Source organism: Pagrus major, chromosome 6 (genome assembly GCF_040436345.1).
Source record: "Pagrus major chromosome 6, Pma_NU_1.0".
Taxonomy (NCBI): Eukaryota; Metazoa; Chordata; class Actinopteri; order Spariformes; family Sparidae; genus Pagrus; species Pagrus major.
In genome coordinates, this window is record NC_133220.1 from 17,298,785 (window position 1) to 17,321,558 (window position 22,774).

Genomic DNA, 22,774 nt, shown 5'->3' on the forward strand with positions numbered 1-22,774 from the left:
GTTATTCTTAACCCTCCGATCGAGACACAAGCAGTGGGATCAGCTGTCTGCCATGGTCCTACACGCCGTAACATCGAGTCATCTGTGTGTGTGTGTGTGTGTGTGTGTGTGCCCTTGAAATTATTATAGGTCACATCCTCTTTGGACATTTGGTCAGTACTTCATTTTAGACGATTCAATTTCACATGTGAGGGGAAATGTGGCCGCCGCCAAGGTCTCAGGCCAAGTGACACCAACCCAAGCCAAGTTTTTAGCCAGTGAGGCCATGTCCAGGTCACATCAGAAGTCATAAAAATTACACAAGACATATGCCAGCTGTGTGATTAATGAAGGCTTGCCTAGCTCTGTTTAATATTAACTTGTGAGTCTGTGTGTGTGTGTATCTTGTGATGCAATAAAAATATTTGTTTCCGAACAAAATGCAAGGTCAAAGTGATTCCAGGATGTTTTTATGTGCAATTTCAGTTTTTATTTTAAAGTTTTAAGTTCTTTATGTTCACAACAATTACAGTGAAGCAGTAGAAGGATCAGCTGCATGCCATGGCCATACACGCTGTAGTTTAAAGACTAGATCTGTATGTGTGTGTGTGTGTGCGCGCCTTCAAATCAAAGGTCACATCCTCTTTGGACACTGGGTCAGTAGGTCATTTTGGACAATTATATTTCACATTTGAGATTCAATCAATTTGGCTGCACCAGATCTCAAGCCAACTGAGACCAATCCATGTCCAAGTCTTGAGTCCAGGTCACATCCTAAGTCTTAAAATTTTTTTAAGTTTGTTTTTTTTGTCATGTGCACAATAATTACCGTGACGCAGCAGTGGGATCAGCTGTCTGCCAAGGCCTTGCGTGCTGTAGCATAAAGACTAGATCTGTATGTGTGTCTGTCCCTTGAAAGAAGGTCACAAAGGTCGCATCCCCTTTGGACAATGTGTCAGTAGGTCATTCTAGAAGATTATATTTCATATGTGACGTGAAATTACGAGCCGTTCAGGTCAAGTCCAGGAGTCAAATCTCAAGCCAACTGAGACCGATCCAAGTCAAGTTCTGAGCCAATGAAGGCCTGTCTTAAAAACTGTATGAGAGATGTGTTGACCATGTGTTTGCAAGGCACTGTTTTCTTACTGTTTTATCATTCAGGATTTTACCACAGCAATAGTATCAGTTCAAGTTCTTTATTGTCATAAACAGCAATTAGACTGAAGTCATTGCCAATAAAATACTTGGATCTCAGGCTCCCTACATCAGTGCTCTTACAGATATGTATAAAATATACTTATTGAAAGGTGACAACTGCGGTAGCCATGCGAGAAATGCACTGTAAAATCTGACAAAGTGACTAATTACCCCAGAATTACCAAGTAGATTATTAAATTTAAGTTGTATGAGCTTGAACAACTTATTAGTCTGCTTTACTTGGTAATTCTGATACAATTTTAAGGTCGTCACTTTGTCAGATTACACAGTGCACAGAAATATCGACCGAGAGCACTGACAAGTTCAATTAATAAGCAAATTCAGGGAATCCTATTCTGTTAGGTGTTTATGCTAAAAAAAGATGAATCAGCCCCAACATCATGCTCAAATTTTTTCATTTCTCAAAAAGGATTGGTATATTAATATCTGCACCAAATAGCTAGTATCAGCTTCATCGTCATGGAGTCTCACAGGAGTCAAGTCTGAGTCCAGTCTCAAGTCCAAATATCTGACCTTCTGTGTGACCATGCTAATTACTTCACCTCGAGCACCCAGCACCGCCCACCCGCCCTAGCCACCCACCCACCCACCACTCAGTCCACCCTGTTCTCCTGACGCCATGGGTCTGAACAGTGCGAGCCGTTTTGAGTAGAAGTGTACACTGTGTGTGTGTGTGTATGTGTGTGTCTCGGCAGTTGAGAGGCGGCCCTGAGCTGACCTGTCCTTATGCTCGGCCTCGGAATTTGGCACCCATGTTACGCCACCTGCTGCTGTCATTTGTGTGTTTCTGTGTGTGCGTGTGTGTGTGTGTGTGTGAGACAGAAAGTGAGCGAAAGTCACTTCAACACTTCATCATAAGTCAATTTGGATTGTAGTTAAGCCACTGACCATGACATAAATACACACAAACACAAACATGTAATGACAAGTACGAGTCGATCCCAGTTCAACATTGACTCAACCATCAGCGACCTCAGCGGTCCTTCAGAAGGCTCAGCATGTCCGTTTTCTAAAAGCCAGTGCATACAAAAACAGTCTAGACGACAGTAAGACCAGACAGACATGTCAGGCAACATGCTTAGATTATCTGGTTTGAAAGTTGTGTGACACAAATGGCGCTCTGCATTGTGTATTGTACTGAAAATAAAACTATCTGCATGTTATCTCCATTATGTAAAACAAAAGCTCGATGCGGGTTGCTGACGTTTTTATCTTTCAGGCCTGATGTTTAAAAAGGGACAGCCACAGCGGCTACGATCCCTTTTGAGCACACGGTTTGTTTTTAGATCTGGAATCCACTTCAGTCCTCCATGACCTTTTCCAGCGTGTCTGTGTCTGTGGCGTGACTCTGACGTGAGAGCCTCTTGCCTCCATGAGCTGACAGCACTGAGGGTTTATGTCGTGTGTATACATAACTAACGTACAATGCCTACCCGTGGCCCCCCCTGTTGCTCAGCCAATTACAAGCTGCCATTCTCATCACACCCCCGCACTGACTCAGTCACTGCAAACTGAAGTATTCGCTGCCCACTTAGTCTTCCAGGCCCCTTGACCCGAGCACACAGTGTCTGACCTGTGAACCAACAGTGGGCAGGAATCATCATGTGACTTTCACTAACAGCACAGTGATGATGAAAGGCACTTTAGTGATAATACTCACTCAGCGGTGGGATCTGCCTTCAGGAAAGCTTGGATGACCAGCGGCAACTCAGATTTGACGATGTACAGGTAGCTGGACATGGCTGGAACAGACGAGACGGGGAATGTGACAACGTGAAAAAAATGTGTGGCTGAGCACGCTTGTGTGAAAGTATGTTGGCACAGACACTAGCTCAGTAGTGTCACAAGAAAACTTATCACATTATGATTGTGTAAGTGTCAGGAGAGCAGCTACTATGAGGACACCGAGGTCATGTACTGTACACATGGTTGGTTTTTTCAGCAGATTCCACTGTTCCACTGTTAGACTCAGTATATCCAAATTTGACAACTTTAAGGCTGACAAATATATATACATGTTTATATATGTTTATATATGTTTTCCTATCTTATATGTTTTATTGTATTTTACTGTATTGCATACGATTTTGTCACTTTGTATGGTGTTTACTTTTTATTTGTATTTTTAAAGCACATTGAGTGCTTGACATTAGTATTTCTACGGCCCTGCAAAGTCTGCTACTGGCACTAGTGAGTCAATCATAACACCAGTCCGTGATTCATGTACAGTTTTTACACTTGGAGCTGAAAGAAGCTTCATTAAAACCTCGAATCAGTCTTTGAGCATTACAAATGCGACCTTTGGAGTTGCTGAATTAACTTGACAGCAGACTAATGTGTATCCACACAGCTTTGGTGAGAAACAGCCAGATACTGTACATGTTGTTCAGTGAGGGGGAGGAACTTTTGTTAATTGCCAGCTCCACTGTGAATGCGGCTGTTTACCAACAGGTGTCCTATTTTTTGCGCTTAGTAGATCCCCATATTTCGTACATAAAGGGACGAGCTGTATATCCAAAAACAAAAGCCAATGTAACACCAGTGGTTCAAGGGACGGATATAAACTCTAAGCCATGTAATTGTGCATAATTCATGTTTTCTGCTGCAGGGATTTTTGCAAACAGTCCACATATTTGCAAAAACACCCATCACTGAGTCACACTGGCTCCTCACCTCCGATGTTCTGCAGGGTGATTGCGATACCAGCAGCCATTTTTCCAGGAGTGCCAAAGGCCCTGTACCCCAGCTGTTCATAAGCTCGAATTCCTGTAAACAGATTACAAACAATAACATTCAGTCAGTGTTTGCTAAGACGACCCTCGGAGCAAAACAATAAAACACTTTGAACAAATGAGAAAATAAAATAGATGGTACATCTGTTACTGGTGGGCGAGTGAAGAACCATTTCACACTTTCAATGTTTGTTATCTTATTCTTTGCAACACACCAGAGTAGAGAAAAAACTGATTCATTTGGTTCTCAAAATCAGTCTAGGCTAATAGCGAAGTTAAGCGGACTGGAAACCAAATCCTCTGAGTGCTAATTATTCTGGCATGCAAACAACTTAATTGTAATTGGCAAACTAACTGCTACAGTGTGTTTAAAGCCATCAGACTATAATTGCCTATTACTTCTTAACCCCTAATGGCCCTTTTTAGATTAATCTGCTAGTTTAGTTTAGCATGGTTTCTACTTTTGATTCAATGGTTCTCAACCAGTTTAACAGTATTGGATGTCTTTGTCACGATGGTTTAATCTGGTCTCCAGGAGCAGCAGAACTGTTGTAGAGTTATATTGGATACCATAAGTGTACTCCACTTATGGTTAGCTAGACTGTTTCTTCCTAAAAGGCGAAGACATGACTCAAGGCTTACCCACAATGCCAGAGGATTTGAGTAGCAGATGAATGGAGTAAGATGACAAGGCTGCGACTGCTGTCAGAAGAAACCTGTGTTACAACACAAAAGGCAAGGAAAGTCATTAACTGTTATACTTGTGTATACATCAATCTTACACCAAATGCTTTATCCCCTCTGCGACTCCTCTTTTGTCCATTTCCGTAAACATTACAATCAACTTTCTGCATTAAGTCGTGATGTATTGTACACGTTTGTCGATGTTACTACTTCACTTAAACACACAATTCATTGTTTGATATGACATCATGTATTAATGGGGGACAAAGGCTGGGAATGAAGCCTGGGAAGTTGAACTGCAGTATTGGCTGATTTTCCGCTACGTCAGTGTCCTGCCATTGCATGACAATTCAAAGCTGACGCTGTTTATTGCTTCAAAATGCTTATTGTGTTTTTGTGACATTATACCAACAGTTGAAAGAAATATTCAGCATGAAACAAGACAAGGCATTCCTTTAACAAATCTTTTTAGAACAGAATATAAATATTCTCCATTGATAGCCGTCCTACACATGGATGAAAGCAATATTTCCCACAACCCTTTAGTCTCAAGAGTCACAGTGGTCCTCCTACAGAGCCCTGAGACATTTCTAATGGGTCAGAGGTTGATCCCAAATCTATCACCTTGCTCCGACCTTTTCTCGACATTTCTGTACACCCTGTTTTTCTTGTATTGAGAATTTTTCCTCCTCTGCGAGGAGAGGGAAGGAGGCCAAGCTCTCAGATTCCACTGAAACTCACAAACAAGCATTTATTTACAGGTCCAGCATCCTGACGCCCTGGTGAAATCATTAGCAAGACACATGAGTTTTCATGCCAGCACTATTTCTGTGTCTCATTGGAAATGCGTTGACAAGGGAGAATGTCTATTTAAATCTGTGCTGGAGGATGAAGGGTATTTGATGTAACTCCAAGCTTTAGTCCCCACCAGATCCACAATAAGGGAAACAAGGATCAAACCTCAGAGCAAAACTTTGTGTGAACAAATCCATATAAATATGGTGTAATTAACAAAAACATAATGGGATATACCCTACCAGAACTGCAACGATTAATGGAGTAATTTTTTAAGAAAAGAAAGTAAGATTTCTCTGATTCCAGCTTTGTGTTAGTTAATAGTTTCTGGTCTGGGGCTAGATGGTCAGCATGGTAGCTTCAGTAGATATTTCTTAGACACAATACACAGACGAATATAAAGCCTCATGTACCTAGAAAGCTCTTTTGTTTGCTTTCTAGGAATTAAGCTCTTTTAATGCTCCTGGTCTGTTCCCCTCTGTAAGAGCCATTTGCTTTTAATCCCATAGAAACCAGGGATTAAACAGACTTCAGAAACAGATGGCATTTTAAGCGTGAAAGTTGCTATTTAAGGAAATAACCATTACACTGAGATATAGCATAATATAAATAGGTTTTATGGATAAAATAGAAAACAAGAAATCAAGAGGCAAAGTAACCCCACATAATACTGATTGTATGTGTCAATATTTGCCAAGTCTGAGTGATGCTACATCCTAGAGTTAATGAACACAGTTAGGTGTGTGCTTCTTATAATAGGTGTGATGCTTCCTGTGTGTTGGCTTTGGATACAGTTATATAACCATTTTTAAATAAATAAATAAATGAACAGACCGTGGAGAAATAACAGTTTCGACATTATGACGACTGTGTACTGTGTTGCAGCGATATCTACTGAAGTTAGCACGCTAATCAGTTAGCCCCTGCCCGTCCTGGTCCAAAGCTCATTTGCTAGTGGTGGAAACACCAACATTCCCCACAGTGCTCCAACATCTCAGTCAGGACTGCTAGCTGCACTGCTAACTGAGCTAACTAGCTAATGGTAGCTACTGTTAGCAGCAATTAGGGCTCTGGTGATATGCTGCTCCCTATTGTTTGGAGTATGCATTTGACACCTTTAAATTTGATATGCAAGTTCTGTTTATGTTTGACATCAGTTGTCATGACACTGAAGACTGTTAAGCTTCAGGTAACAACTGTTTGTTGCCTCGGGTTGCTTTAAAATCTCATGTAAATTGAAACAAAATATCTCTTGCACCTTCTGCTAGGCCTACATGGTAATCACATCAGAGGCCACTCTCTATTCCCGTCCTGCTACTTTCTCTAGACAGCTACACAAACACAGACTGCATGACAACCAAGACAACCTGGGTCATGGTCTTGACAGCAGCATTCTTCAAGGAGCAGAAGGAAGTAAATGAGCAAATGGCGATCCAAATGGCTCAGTTATTCCGGGCTATGTCCTTTCTGGGGACGTGTCAACTAGGGTGGGAACGGGAGCCTGAAAAAAAGGGTATGAATAGATGCTGGCATATCTTGGGGACACGATATGTTACAAGAAGTCATGACAAGTACTAAATCACTCCCTGAAGTAACCAGCACCACCCTGGCTGTAATCGCACCACCAAAGCAACCCACTCCTTAGCTGTATTCAGTAGAGCAGTATAGCTACAGATCTGACATGTTTCAGCACTGCAACCATTAACATAAGTGACTCCTATATGGATTTACTTACAAGAAGAGGAGAATGCCAGTGTTGGCCATGGCATAAGCCAATCCCAGGATTCCACTGCCCATAATAGCATTACCCAGGTTGAAGACAGACATGCCAAAAGAGGTCTTTCCTTCAAACTGAGAGGGGGAAGAAGAGCATACTGTAAATCTTATTGCAACAAATGCTCTTTTGGTTGTTTTATGTTTGAAACTTTTACACTTACATCTGTGAAGCGTATCGGTTTCTTTCCATCTGCACTGGGCAAAAATCCCTCATTCTCCAGTCCTCCTTCAGGATCATCAAACCTAATGAGGAAATGTACGCCTGTTAATTTATCGTGTCTCTAGCTACCTCTGAAAACTGTGCACATATCGGCTGTAGACACTATGCAAAATCGCATGCTTGTTTTTTGTATTATTATATGTATGCAAAAACACATATGCAGTAGAAAAATCCTCCACACAGATCCCCACAGACATACCTGACTGTTTGAGTGCCATTTCTGTGTAAGGATCCATCCGTTGAGGCGAGCAAAAACACAAGGTAAACGTGCATTTAAAAAAGGGAAGATTATGCAGGAAGTAAGTCATACGGTGTATCACTCATCACATTCATTATCCTGGTCATTATTAATGGCAAACTCTCATCACAGGGACAAAGGTAGATGCAGTCACACTTTCCAAAAAGTCTGTTTTCACACAAGTATTACAACTACAGAAACACAAAAAGGACTCAGTGCAAACAGTGCAGGACACATGCTGTGTTAAAATGCAATTACCCGCATGTAAGTGACAAAAGGAAAACATAGAAGAATACTCACTGATCCTCCTCTGGCAATGTCTTCATTGGCACGCCCGTGTCATCTCCGAGGTCGTGACTTTTTCCGTTGGACAAGATATTCATTTCTGACTGCGAAGTCTCCATCGTCCAACTTGGAACAGAATCTTTTTGGCTTGTATGTGCTCAATGACGCTGATCTCTCAAGTGACTCTTGAATATCTAGGGTCAGAGAGAGATAGGACATGAATCACATGAGATACATTTTTTCCATGGACACATTATTGAAAATGCGCAGCACATATTTTCTCAGTCAGCTTTTTGCTGACATTGACAGGGTCCTGTTCAAGCACAAATTTTCTCTTTCTCAGTTAAAAGATTTTTGTATGTACTACCACAGTAGTGGTGGAAATTCTCATAAAGAAAGGACTCAGAAACAAGAGTTGTCTTTCTGGTGTTTTATTATCACACCTTCAACAATGTTTCAGGCTGAAGAGTTCCCCTGCTTACAGTATCTATTAACACATGCTATGGAGGAGAGGTCACTGCGACACATGTCACTGTAACTCATTATCTCTTATTTGTCTGCGGCTGTATCTCTGATTCACAGGGCACTGTCCCTGCTATACTTCAACATTTCCTTCCATACCAGTGTGGGGAATATTTTAACATGCTTGAATTTATCCATATACATCTTTATTCTTATTTATGTACAAAATCAAGGTTTAATCTATAAATCATCAGGTTTAGTTCTTTATTTTTCATCAAGTTAGAGCTGATTCTAGAAACAATGGTAACAGGTACTGAGTACTAATACCATGTCTTTGGACTTGGGACTTTACTTGTCTTATAAGGACTCGATTTGACTTGACACAACCTGTGACTTGGATTGGACTTGGGAAAATGACTTAGGATTTGCTTGAGGAACAAATCCCATGAGTCACATGTCTTTCCCATACATGCCTAAACTGCCGGCTATATGTTCGAACATTAGGTCAAATAAAGTTTAAGGTTACTCAAAGATTAAAGCTGAATTTTATGCCAGTACAGTTACACAGTAAAATTGTGTTGACTGTAAGTGACATTGTGTTGTTTTTACCCAAACTGTACTTATTTCAAAGAGCAGTGTTATAGTGTGTTAGGTTAAGCAGAAATAGTTTTATGTTAACATAGTGACATTACAGGTAGATTCTGCCCTAGACGTCATGAAGTTTTAATATTTGTCTTTACAACATCTGTACAGCAATGACTCAGCTGTACTGTTGACACAGTGACTTCAGACACCCGAAACCTGACCTCATTCAATTCGTCCACCGAAACTTCTGCAAAACATACAGCAGCGTGAATGGTACATGGCTGTAAATGATCACAAGCTCACAAGAGATCACAGGAGATAAAATGCTGGAAAACACGGCAAACTTCACAGTACACTTCAGTACTGAGCAAAGCAAACAAGACCAGGCCGCACGGTCAAAGGTCAAGGTCTATGTGAGGATTTTTTTCACTTTTGTCTTTAAAACAGTTAATGCGGCAAACCTGCCGATTCTCAGTGCTTCTGCTCAGCTCCCACACACTGACACTGCCGTCTTCATGATGAATTAAAGCACCGTGTCATCATATCAAATGCTAAATCACTCACAACAACAGGCCTCAAATTACTCAGAAAGCGGTTTGCAAAACAGTCATTACTGTAGTCCTTTAATTACACATCTCAACAGTGTTTTTCCTTAATGAGCGCAGGGTTTTCTATAACCACTGCTTGAGGACAAAGGAGGTATATCACTGGCAAACTATGATCTCGTTGGGATAATTCACATTACTCGCACTCAAATTAGTATTAATAAAGAACTATTAATAACCTGCCATCGCCTCCTCTGACCCCAGTGACACAATTGAATCCTCTTCTCTATTTCACAGTGTGAACTCAGACAATGGCGTGTTGTTAGCTGCTTCCGCTATACAGCAGCTCAATTGTGTTCACAGTGTCCTCTCAGCTCACTGCTATTCATGCTGTACAGCTAAAGAGGGCCATTGATACCACGTCACTGCAGCTACAAGAGAAACCTTAGAGGAATAAAGCAAAAAAATTAAACACAATTATCAGGCCGATAAATAAATGACTAATTTCCCCCAATAAAAAAAGATCTTAAGATCTAAATCTGGAGACCGTATTTAAATTAAATCAAAAAGACCCTCTATTACATAATCTAGTGAGTCATTTTATTTGCCCAAAGTTAGCATGTTCCGTAACATAGCCACAAACATAAAAGCCCCTAATGTCAATACTTTCTGTTGCAACATCGTGCTTTGATAAGGATCATTTCCAGAAAGACTGACAGGAAAAAAGGTGACGCATTTGTTATGTTAAAATGAAGCTGATCATCAGTGACAAATCAAGGATTAAATCAAGAAATTATTCAACTCTTCCCCAAAAAAGTAACACTATTTTAATATTGTTGTAGCACTGGAGAGTCAAGTCAACCAGAAAACAGCCGATGAGCCTGGAGACAATCAATTTACTGTAAATACAGCAGGAGGCTCCTTATGGAGTCTCATGATGTTTATGTTATCATCCATATGATCTCTGTTGTTGGAGGCCGTTGCACTTTTCTGTAAATGGTGGTGATTGTTTGCTAATACAAGCTAAATTGCCCATGTCATGTACTTTCAGTGCATGTACTTTCAAAAATGCTGAATTTTACAAGCTGGTGAGAAATATCTCAGTTCTGTCAAGGCAACAAGGGAGGAAGGAGGAAAGCTAAACTGTGAAGCATTTGTATGTAGCACAGGAAATTAAAGAAAACCCCAGATCTAAGCAGGAACCTGAAAACTGCACTTTTCAACAGCTGCAACAAAGCAGTATCACTCAAAACCTTAATATTTGTTGCTTAAAAACTTTCTGTGCACAATGAAAAAAAAAGTCAAATGTGTCTACAGGTAGACATAAAATTAAAGAATTATGCAAATAAACATCTCGAAAGAGGTGTTCAAATTCAAGCTCATACCAAATAACATAGCTCTTTCCATTAAACTTCCACTGTAAATGAGTACTTACTAAATCAAGTAACATAAAATAAATCCATACCTGATGTTCTCTGGGCTTTTAAGAAGTGTCAAAAAACATGTAAGACATCAATCTGTTGCACTTCTCAGTAAAAAGCATCAATGTGTAACAACCAAAGGTTAATACAGACAAAGATCAGGCAAATCTCGTCAAAATCAACCTCAGAAACACTCGTGATCTTGCATATGTTTTCCAGTTTGACACATTTATGAAGACACAGCAAATCAGCAGCATTGATACAACTGACAGGACTGAAACTCAGCAGAAACCTCAGAAACAAAATGAGTTCTTTAAACAGACACAGCGCTGATACTATTTCTGCTGCGTAATTCTATCTAGTGATGGGAAAATAGCAGGCTTGACCGTTTAGCCATATGTGTGTCCATAAAGATGTCCCACAAGATAAAGAAGGCAGCTTGTTAGGGACTCGACAGGTGTGCTTTATGAAGGGATTGTCGTGCCGCTTGTGTACAATACTTTAATTTTAATTTTTAATTTTACAATTTGTTTCCTTTTTGTTTCATCCATAAGGTAAAAACTGACATATCAGATTAAAAGCAGGAGTTGGTGCGATGCTCACTGTCTTTCTCATGCACATAACCCTGATGTTTTAGCACCAGTAAAATAATAAAAACCCAGATACTTGGCACGAACTGTGGTTTGGAGGAAGGGACATTAGTTCACTGTTTGTGCAAGTGGTGGGAGCTGCAAAGGTTATGGATAAAAATAATACTTGATATTGCCTCTTCTGATACATATTTGTTTCCTGGGTGACTCATGCAGACTTATTAAATAATCAATAACATAAAAGCCGCCATGTGTTTTATTCATTCAGTACATCTGCACCAACTTTTTGGATGACCTATCCGTAATTATAATTTTCTGGTAAGTAAAATGTTGTTTCTACGTCAATAAAACACATGGACTGCTCAGTTATTTACTGAAGCTGAATATCGATCCCTGTCCTTCTTATTATGAGCCTATCCTCTACCACTGAGCAGCAACAGGAGGGTCACCTTACACTCTGAAGCTCATAGTGAGCTCTGTTACGTAACAAATCGGCCCTGAAAGGCCATGGTAGTGAAAAGTCCCATTCTGAGTTACTGGACTTACATGACATTTGAAATGTTTGAAGAGGTGGGAGGGTGAATAATGATTAGCTGTTTGATCTTCCAGCCATTCAATGTGAATGTGAGATAAAGTCTATTTATAAAACCTTTTACTCTTTTAAAAAACCCAAAGCAACAATCTCCCCAATTACTTCCTATCTCTACTTGTGTAGATTGGAAATAAAGCAGGGAAGGCATGGGACAAGTGGGGGACCGTCAGTGGGCGAGCACATGTAGATGATGAGATGCCCATGTGGTGGTGTATCAGGAACAAGCACGAGGTTCAGCCAACAGCGCCTGGCAGCGCCAGCTCCTCTCAGCCACGTGCCTGCTGGGGACAGAGGAACACATGCTCATGTCCTGCAATACCGGCCAGCACCTGATTCACATAGTGAACTGTGTGGTTTTTATTGTGGCAAATTTCTCAAGAGCTGTGACCTTTTTAAATGCTCCAAGCAACTTTTAAAAGCTGAAATGAACAACATTATGGGGCACTTGTTTTTTTTTTCTGTTGCCAGTGGATGTAAAGTCCAAGAATTGATTTTTTGGAATAAACTTGCTATTTCTACAAAAAAAATATGTCAGGTTGTGTTTCACACAAACATGAGAGAATGATCCTTATAAAATAACAATAATTCTGACATAAAGATAAATTAATACTTGTCACCCAAAGTCTATCATAAAGATGTCATTTCAAAGCAATGACACTGTATCAAATAGCTGAACAGAGATATTGTCATATTTCACCCTCTAGCCAAAAGACAGTGTTCGTGCTAATAAGGACATTAGCATTCTGCATCACCTCCTTAGATATCCAAGCATGTGTGATGCACGACAGAACACACACACTAATGATTATGCTAAAGATCAAAAGTCAAAAGAAAAGAAAAAAAACAATTTGCTTCATGAAAGAAACAGAATTCAGTTAAATCAATACCTCTCATTACCACCATAAACAAATGTTACATATCAAAGCTTCATGTTGTAAAAACTGGCAGATTGGGTCTCCACTTTGTGCACAAAAACCCTCTGTGATCGATAAGAACAAAACAAAGAATGTAGGCGTAAAATTTAAGAAAAAGACCAAAAGAAATCCAACTGCATCCAACAGCAAAAGTCATTCATCCACAACAGTGCAGATTCTTTTTGCCACTGAGCAAAGTTTGAACACAAACTTTTATCCAAAACCAAAATCCGAACTTAGCTGTGTGAAAATAATAAAAAATGAGCTTTGCATGAAGGTTTCTTCGAACATCTCAAAACAACAGTCCAGGCTGTGTAGCTACACAATCGAAAGCATTTGATATCTGCACCCATGAATACATCTTAAATGGGATGGAGTAGGGAGCACTTTACAAACAGGTGATATCCAACAGGAAAGAAAGTCACCTGAACGTTTCATGATAGAGTCTCTTCATGGAATGATGTGGATTTATATGCAGACTGTCTCCTCTCACCTCCTTCGCACACACCGACCGACTAAGTCGTTACAGGGATCATAAAAGGAAGCAGCACTACTAAAGCGCAAACAGGGAGCGAGGTATCGTTTAATATGCTTGATGAGAGACATCAAACGGACCATCAATCATTGTGTGTTATTATGAATCAAGGTAACAGAGACTAGTGTACCAAGTTAGGACCAATTAAGAGAATGTGTAAATGTTTCCCCAAACATATTTTAGAAAATGATGACTCAGAAGCAAATCAAGCACGTGTAGCTGAGCATGAGAACATCCTTAGATACTGCAAAGGTGGCTTCAGCCGTGGGAGGTTCAAAACTTTTGACTGCGTGGCACGATCAACTTTAAAGTTGGCACAGATCCATGGAATAAATAAGCACTATGGATGTATGTGATTCCCTGGATTTAAAAATAGAATGGAAGTAGCTCTGCAGTTCAATGGACGGCTACAACAGGCGGTTTGCGCTACAACTTTCACTTCTGTTTAAACATCCAAATACCAGGTTGCCTGATGTATCATAACTACAGTATGTGCTGGTGTATGCAGTTCTTACACTGAGGTTAACAGGTAAATGTACTGTATGGAACAATGGGTATAAGAAGAAAGTGAAAGAAAAACATCAGAAAATACAAAAAAAAATAAATAAAATAAAATTGAGTTGAAAATGTTGTCCATTGAACAATGGCAACGACACAAATATAATTTTGGTTCTTTTATTTTGAAAGGTAAATGGCATAAGGAAGTAAGAAAATAATCTGTGTTTGAATCAGGACTTGTTTACTAAAAATACAGCCCTATCAGTTACATAATGGATCAGTTAACTTTCATTAGCTACAAGTCCATGTTGACAGGCTGCAGGACATTTTTCTAAGAAACAGCTTGGTAACCAACAGCTGGCAGCAGGAGGTAGCTTCAGGGCAATTACACTGAGCACAGGTCTGTCTTAATGTGTCGATACAAAAACACCACATTTATAGATTTAGATAGCAGATGTTTCGATATCTTACTATAGTTAATAACTGCACGGTAAGCATGTATTTCTATTTGTTGTCAGCACACAATGCACAAACAAAGAAACACATCACATGAGAGATGTTGATGGTGTGACTTTAGGACCTTTAGGCGTCTGCTGTGTTTGCAGTGACACCAACACAGGATCAGAAGACATTCTGATTTCTGTTCAACCATCAGCATCTGTGACACAATGATAGAGCGCTTGGAAAGTTTTTCTATTGTTACAAGATTTTGTTAGCTAAAAGCAAGATATCAGCGAGATGAAAGCATGGAAACAAGTTGAATACTGAACATTGTTGTAGGCTAACTAGTTATACCAGGTCCTTATTATAAAAACGATCAAGTCATTATGTGAAAAATGTCTGAAAGGTACCACTCATAGTCCACAGAGAATTATCACCCGGCTCTGTGTTTCACCTCAGCTATATGTTTCTTTGTAGAGTCTTTTAGCTCATTGTTTTGGTTTTCCAGCTCACTGCTGTTTTGGTTCACCTTCACCACTCTCATAGCATTGTTTTCAGCTAGGATTGGGCAATCTGGCCAAAATGTAACATCACAATCTATTAAATCACAATCATGATCCACAATCTAATATACCTGGTAGACTAGACGGGCGCCATTTGCTCCTCATCCACCATGTTGCTATCTATAACTAACATCTTTGTGCAGCTGCTTTCAGTGAAAATGCTCTCATAAACACACATCGGCTACCAACTCGGTGCCGATAATTCCCTTGGGAGTTGGTGGAGACCAAATCAGAGCTAAGAGGAGAAAAAATTGGACTTATATTCACCAGGCGGATGCAAATAAGACTCCAAATAAATTGCTAATGCTGCTCTGTATCTGCTGGATGTGTAAATAGGCAACAATTAGATTACATGTTTGAACATGAACATAGAAAACATTTGTAGGGTTTCTGTTGCCCCTAAATAGCCAAAAGAAATCAGTTATTGCAGGTTTATTTTTAGATGAGAAAGCTGCCTTTCTATTGCATTTCATATTGTTTTGATTGTTTCATTGTTTTTTGCTTTCAAATCCAAAGTCAGGACGCAATCTGCATACCAGATTATATAAACCTGTCAGCTTATATTTACATCAGTTAATTGCTGACATTCAGTATATGCGTATCTTGCCAAGTACATGGTGATTCATGTTTCCTGTGAGTATTCAAATATTGTAACATATGGCTCTCAGTGGATTCATTCCGACAGCATATATTAACTCGATAGCATATATATTGGTATTGATTGCTCCATAGGGAGTAAACTCCTGGGAGTGCTGGTGCCATTTTCTACCCGTCAATCTTCAGAAAACAATAAAGCATAAGATAAGCTCTTTGAACAAACTGAGAGCCACAGGATATACAAAAAATTTAGGTTGAACTTTCTCATGAGATGATGAACAAAACACAAGTTGTTGGGACAATTTTAAAAAAGTACCCTCAGTGGATTAGACCACAACTATATTCTCTCTTTAAAAGCATTCAAATTACCCATTTGAATACACAATATCAACAAAGGATGATGACTTTCCAATGACTTAAATATAAAAAGACAGCACATGATATGGTCAGGGTCAACCATAATGACAAAGATAATAATAACTTCTTAGGTGTTTGATACTCGACACTTGAACGCAGATGTTCACGGGTCTCTCCTGTGTGACAGAAGAACTCAGCTGGCTGCTTCCCACATGAAATAAAACATTGGCCTCCACACGTGGTGCACCTGTCCAGCACCTCCTCAAACTCTCAGCCACTTTGATCGCCGCACTCGCTGGGGTCACTGACCACACAGCCTGGCTTATCTGCCCATTCTGCCCTGTGATGAACCCAGCATGAAAACCCATGTAGGGTGTTGGTGTTTAGCCCTGAGGCCAAAGTCAAAAACATAGCCCCTGAATCTCACTGCCCTGAATACACAGACAGACGGTCTATCTGTTAAATGTTTTCAATCTTCATACGGTTGGTGATTTGAAAATCTTTTTTCTGAGCGTATCTACATGTTTTCACCAGCACAACCACAGATGGTTCCATGAAGACCACTCAGCACCTGCCTTCAAGCAACACGGAGGTTAAGTGCCTTGCTCCAGACCATCTTAACAGTTATTACACAGGAGCATTCACATTTCCACACCCATCGCTCCCAGTCAAAGTCAGTCAAAGATTGAAACTAGCAACCTGCAACACACTTGTAAGCTTTCAAACCTTGATTTATTCACACATAATGCAGGTCTCAAGAAAACCTCCAGCATCCTGAACCATCCTACTCATCCTAATCAAGGATGTCTCAACTGATCATTGTTATAATAACCATGGAAACCTGGAGTAACTGCAGAATAATAAGTCTAGCATAGACTTTAAAGGGCTAGTTCCCTGTAAACTCATCATGAGTCGTGTACGAAGTGCAAGAATATAAGATGTATTGATACATAAGAAATAAAAGTGGCTACAATGAACAGTTATGTTTATTATCCATTCACATATTGATTATGTTTTGGGTTAACTGGTTAATCTTTTGGTCTATACAATACAACAATAATAATTTCCTTTTAGGGGCACTAAGCAGTTTTGGAGAAGAAATTTTAACTACTTTGGGTTAGGTAATGAGGTAATAATACAAATTCAGAAATATTCATTTTTTCCATAACTGAATAAACAAGCTGTTCTCAGAGGAAAAACACTGTTTGAAGCTAGAAAAAGGTGGCAGGGTCCGCCAAATATAAACAAAGCAAGTTTGTTTATTTAGTTTGTTTGGGCATAAAACTACACAGTGCACCTTTAAGTCTAATGCGACATCCTCAAATTTTGTCTTTGTCTCACTCTAATCCCAAAATACCTAACTGATTTTGAGTAGTGTAATAGCGGTGATGGAATGTAACTTAGTTCATTTACTTTACATTTACATTGTACTGTCCTTTAAGATATTCATAATTCCTTTTTCTGGTACTTTATACTTCCACTCGACTACATTTTGGAGGCAGATATTGTCGATAACTCCAGTACATTTCATTTGATAAGTTTAGTTACTAGTTACTTTGCAGATTACATGCTGCATCATAGCCAAAGTAGTAGTTTGTATTAATTTATTTTATTGGCATTAGGGTTAAAAATAAAATACTTATATAATACTAATAAAATAATTAAAAACACTGATTCCAATAATCATTAAAATGCTGAATATCATTTCTGATAATCGGTCGACCACTAGTATATAGTATACATGTATATATGTATAATTTACTTTTAGTTGTAAGTGCATGTATTGCCAGAATATTACTTTTGATACTTAAGTAGCTTAATATCAGATACTTTTACTCAAGTACTGTTTGTATGGGTGACTTGAACTTTTACCAAAGTAATATTCTAACATGATATTTTTACTTTTACTCGAGTATGACGTGCAGGTACTTTATACAACACTGTATATTATCCAGCATGAGACACAGCAGGGAACACTTTCACTGGCACATCTCCAGTACATGACCACTGCTCCAAGAAAACCACAGGAACATTGATGTCACATGAAGACAAATGCCAAGTCAACAAGTCAACACGTCTTGGTTCCTGAAGCCATTCCTCTCAACACACAGCTTCACATGCGGCAGGCTCAGTGTGCACAGTGATAATGTGCAGCGTTAACTTCCCACACATGGCGCTCTTCCTCCACACGGGTATATTTAGCCGACAATAACAAAGGCAAAGTGCTTTAAAAAGGCTGCTACTGGTTGGTAAAGCCTCTGCTGTTTATGTTAGTCATCGTGTCCTGACGCACACTGGATATGTAAATGCAGTGTGGTAAAGAGGTGATTAGTTTCTGTCGGATATGGATCGATTGTAATGGGAGGAAAAGGAAGCTGTCTTTGCGCTTTACTCGATGCCATGTGGCCGCTCGGACACGGCCAACACATGAAGGCTTCACATATATGACTTTTCTTTTTGTTTTCCGAAGATGTGCCCATCGACACGTTTTACGCACATTTGCACTTTCATCCCAAGAGAAGTGATATGTAGCTTGTGAGTCACTCACTTGGTAAATGTCATTCATCCAGCTGTTTATTTGACTTTCAGTCTGGTCTAAGGTGGCTGTGATACAAGCTTCAAAATGCTTCGTGAGTAGATAGATGGACTAAAATCACAGTGACAGTCACTGGCTCCTTGAGACGCATGGTCATCATGACATCTGGACTTGGCGCTCACTGCAGGAGGACCAACCATGCTGGTCTTTCTTTATTGATCACCACCCCCTCCCAGTAGGAAACAAAGCCATATGCCCCAGTATTGTGTGCCATGTGATCACATAGCCTACAAATATTCACATATAACCTCTTATGTGTTTTATTCTTTTCCCCTCTGGGCTACAATATTCCTTGTGATTGGAAAAAAAAAATCATGCTGGATCCAAGGTTTTTAAAAAATACTACTACTACTGCTCCAACTGCATCATCTCTGCAATCTTAAAGAAAAATATGAGATTTCTTCAGTCTTACCAAATGTTTTCTTGTCACGAAGCTTTCGAGTAAATCCCTCTGATGATGAGTGAGAATAAATGTGACGATTCTCTTCCTCCGTGCGTCTTTCTTCTTCCCTGCTCCTCGGTGGAGGTACTACTACTAGTAGTGAGATAGTATCTGTATTCGTGGGTATTTACGCACACTCGCACCGTCGCTCGCTGCTAAATGCGCTCTGGAGAAATGGTCGGCATTGTAAAAAGCTCCTGGAGCTCAACTGTGGGGGTCGCGTTAGGTCCGCCTCCTTGGCAAACCCCCCTATGGCTGCGCTGCTGGCTGTAGGTTTCCACCACTGCTCTAGGTGTGGGAAATACAAAGAGAATCACAGGACGTGGCAGTCACACCGGCATATTCCTGGCATGGAGGAATTGCGCATTGAAGGCTATGGTCAACTATGGTGCGTAAATCAAAGAGCCAGTCCTGTGAAGGAGGTGTGGGTCTCACTTGTGTCTCTCGATTTGTTGTGAGCGTTAAAATAGGCAATGAAGCCAACAACTGCTGCAACTCACATCCCATTTGCACAAACCCTGTATTATAGTATCCTTTCTCTGATCTTATATCTCCCTTCCCCTGCCGGTTGTATCAGATCCAGCAGCTCCCAGCACGGTGTAGCCTGAGATTTGGCACCTGTTAAGAGTCAGGAATGCGGGGGAGCTTACTCATGTGAAAGCAATGGCTGGACACTTAAGTTAAAGGTGAGGAGGTGATCTTTGGGTCTGGCAGTCACTGGCAAATACCATGTAATACATGAATTAATTAACTGACTGTAATTGCATAGCTACCCAGTAAGCTGAGTCAAAATCAAAATATCTATATTTGAAAAAGATGTATGAATGAATTATGATGACATGGTGCAATGTCACCAGTAAATAGTAGAATAAAACTTTAATGTCCAAAACACGAGCACAACAAGAACATGTAACAAATATAGTAAGGAGCAACACTGACCACCAGTAAACATGTAATAAAAATACTGAAAACTCAACTACTGTCGAGCAAGATTCAGATATCTAAACACATAACACACATTGACCATAACATGAACCCACCTACAATATGTGTTGTACAGTGTTATCTGTGTGTCTTAAAGTATCTTGCCAAAAAGCCATGAAGCAGAAGATAGTCTGAATTCATCAAAGTGGATAAGTGGCCCATCCAGCGACCTGTAGAGGTCACGTCCGCTCAATGAAGTTTGAGGATGCTAATGTTCAACGGTTTACATTTACATCTTTGCAAATTTACACCTCATCTGTGCAGAATAGTAACTGTCGTATATTTATAGACAGTGACACTGTTCAGTGTTTCCTACAAGTTGAGAATTCACTTGATGGTGGTCTGTGGTGGCAGTGCAGTCCAGCTCTGGGGCTGTACTGAGTAGTCCGAGGCTTTCCTTCAGATTCTTCTGACCTTTCAGAACGGTGGAGCCAAAGCTATGTTGACCTGACATTGGAGTCAAAATCATTTAAGAACAACCAATATTATACCTGATGCAAGAAGAGTTGCTACAGTAAATAGCAGCTCTTTGTAAGACTTGTGCAACTAGATAAGCAGGGGCTGGACCACTACAATGTAGATATAAGGCCCAGTTCTGAAGGAATCTGTATTTTACTCTGTTCACTTCACACATTAACATTTTTCCCAGGTTGAGACTCCGTTTCCTTTACATTTCTATTCAATTTCTTAAATTTTTTGATGGTACTGTCAGAAAGGTAATAATTTCTACTTCAAGGCTATTATTGAGGTTGTAGTTGGTGGTGGATAGAGATACAGATAGTTCTCAGATACCCCTTTTCGACCAAGGCTGTTCAGGCGCTGAAACAGAGGCAGTGCCTACTGTGGAACTAGTTCTTTGTGTTTCAACAGCCAAAGAAATAGTTCCCAGCCAGGAAAATTGATTCAAGAGCTGCACCAACACTTCACTGGTCTAGGACAAAGAGCTGCTTACGTCAGGGGCTGGGGGCAGGGTTATCATGACCAAGGACAAACTAGAACTGCTTATGACTGCCATTTTTAAAAACCAGAGCTAGTATAGTGTTTCTGACTTTAAATATTTTAACTATTTTCGCTAATCGAAGCAACAGCGGTCCGAGGTTCAGTCATATTTGGATGCCAATGTAGGCATACAAAGCCAGGAGCAACAATTGTAGAGAGTCAATGTGGTCATGTTCGTTCTGGGTTCCACAGTTGTTCCTAGCAATGTTGGGAAATTGGAGACGTACACAGTGACTGAATGATGTGAGTCTACAGTGGCTCTCATGCCCTTGAAAAAGCAAACCGGTTCTTAGAAGGATCACAGTTTGAATCAACTTCAAACCAGCACTGGCACCAGCCCAGAACCAGCACTTGGTTCGCCTTGCTTGAAAAGGAGTAAGACTCGACCATGAGACTTTCCTGGTGCTGTCTGATGAGTATTACATAATGTACAGCATATTATAAATTACACTTAGTGGAATCATTTGGCCATACCAAAACATTGGACATTGTACCCTGAACTCCTGCCCTGCTCACACCTCAGTCAATATCTTCTGAAGCAATAAGCAGAACTTGCCGGGTTTCTTATCAGTTTCACAGCTTATTTTAAAAGAATTATGTAAGCCCATTCATAGAGAGAGGGATGTGGCTCATCTTTCTCAAGCTGCAGATGGTTTTTGTGATGCTTCTGAGAAAGCAGGATGGGAATATAACAGCAGAGTTTCCACCTCAGACCACAGGAGCTAGGCAGTATTACTACAACATGTATTTATGTAACAGGGGTGGATCTGAGGTTCAGAACATTTCACCCCAAGAGGTGAGAATATCAAAGGATGAGGCACCATGAGATCCATGAAATAACCCAGGGAATATATTGTATCACTTTTCATTGTGTAACACTCTTTGTTTAGATAAGGACTGCCAGCACAGAGACCAACCACTGACCGCCTCACTCTTGTGTGGACGAACAGCATAATTTACGAAATAATGGTGAATTCAATGGAAAGTATATGCATGCAGCATTCAGTTTATAACAGCCATCCATCTCCATTTACAGGATGCTCTGATTTTCTCTTTATCCCTAGTCTCCACTAACAAACACATGCACAAACAAAGACCTTGAACTCAGCAGGCATTGACTTCTTCAAACAAAAGATACATAGGCGCAACACAAACACATTTTTTTCTTCTACCTCCTATGGATCAGCATGGTCAGGGTCTTTGAGGCTCAAAGGCCACATAAAATATGTGGATGGACAGAGTCAGCTGACTGGATGAAGCAAGAGATCTACTATCACCCAGATGCATTAGTTTTTATCAGTGATGCTAACTTGCAATGGAAATATGGTAAAAACAGATAACTAATGCATATTGCATTCAAGATTTGTCAAATAAGAGTTGAAAATAATAAGGAAGACAAGTTAAAGAGACACGTTTCTGCATGTTGTAGTTTTATCCTAGCCTGAGAAACCTTCCACTGTGATGACACAAAAAGAATCACATACACAAATCCTTATTATTACACAAAGTACTTGTCTCTCACTGATCATCGGCATAAATAAATAGCAAAAGTATGGTGGCCCTCAAGGTCAAAACACAATTTCTAAAACACATTGGCATCTCACAAACACAACCACATTCCAGGAAACAAAACAACGTTTCAGGAAACACAACAGCATTTTACAAAACACATTTCAGAATTTTGTGTTTTGACCCTCACGGCCACCATACAGAAGACTCCAGTGGA

General features: G+C 40.0%; 1 protein-coding gene across 1 annotated transcript in view; it reads right to left on the reverse strand.

Annotated features, from left to right (window-relative positions):
• slc38a3b (solute carrier family 38 member 3b) overlaps nucleotides 1–19,233 on the reverse strand; it is a 30,093-nt gene extending 10,860 nt beyond the window's left edge. Inside the window, exons 1-8 of the mRNA XM_073468483.1 lie at nucleotides 19,036–19,233; nucleotides 7,943–8,121; nucleotides 7,604–7,624; nucleotides 7,346–7,427; nucleotides 7,144–7,259; nucleotides 4,572–4,645; nucleotides 3,871–3,963; nucleotides 2,858–2,939 (exon numbers count right to left, since the gene is read on the reverse strand). Of these exons, the coding sequence (XP_073324584.1) occupies nucleotides 2,858–2,939; nucleotides 3,871–3,963; nucleotides 4,572–4,645; nucleotides 7,144–7,259; nucleotides 7,346–7,427; nucleotides 7,604–7,624; nucleotides 7,943–8,046 (572 nt within the window). The 5' untranslated portion in view covers nucleotides 8,047–8,121; nucleotides 19,036–19,233. The remainder of the gene's footprint in view (nucleotides 1–2,857; nucleotides 2,940–3,870; nucleotides 3,964–4,571; nucleotides 4,646–7,143; nucleotides 7,260–7,345; nucleotides 7,428–7,603; nucleotides 7,625–7,942; nucleotides 8,122–19,035) is intronic.
• Between the last annotated feature and the right edge of the window lie 3,541 nt (nucleotides 19,234–22,774).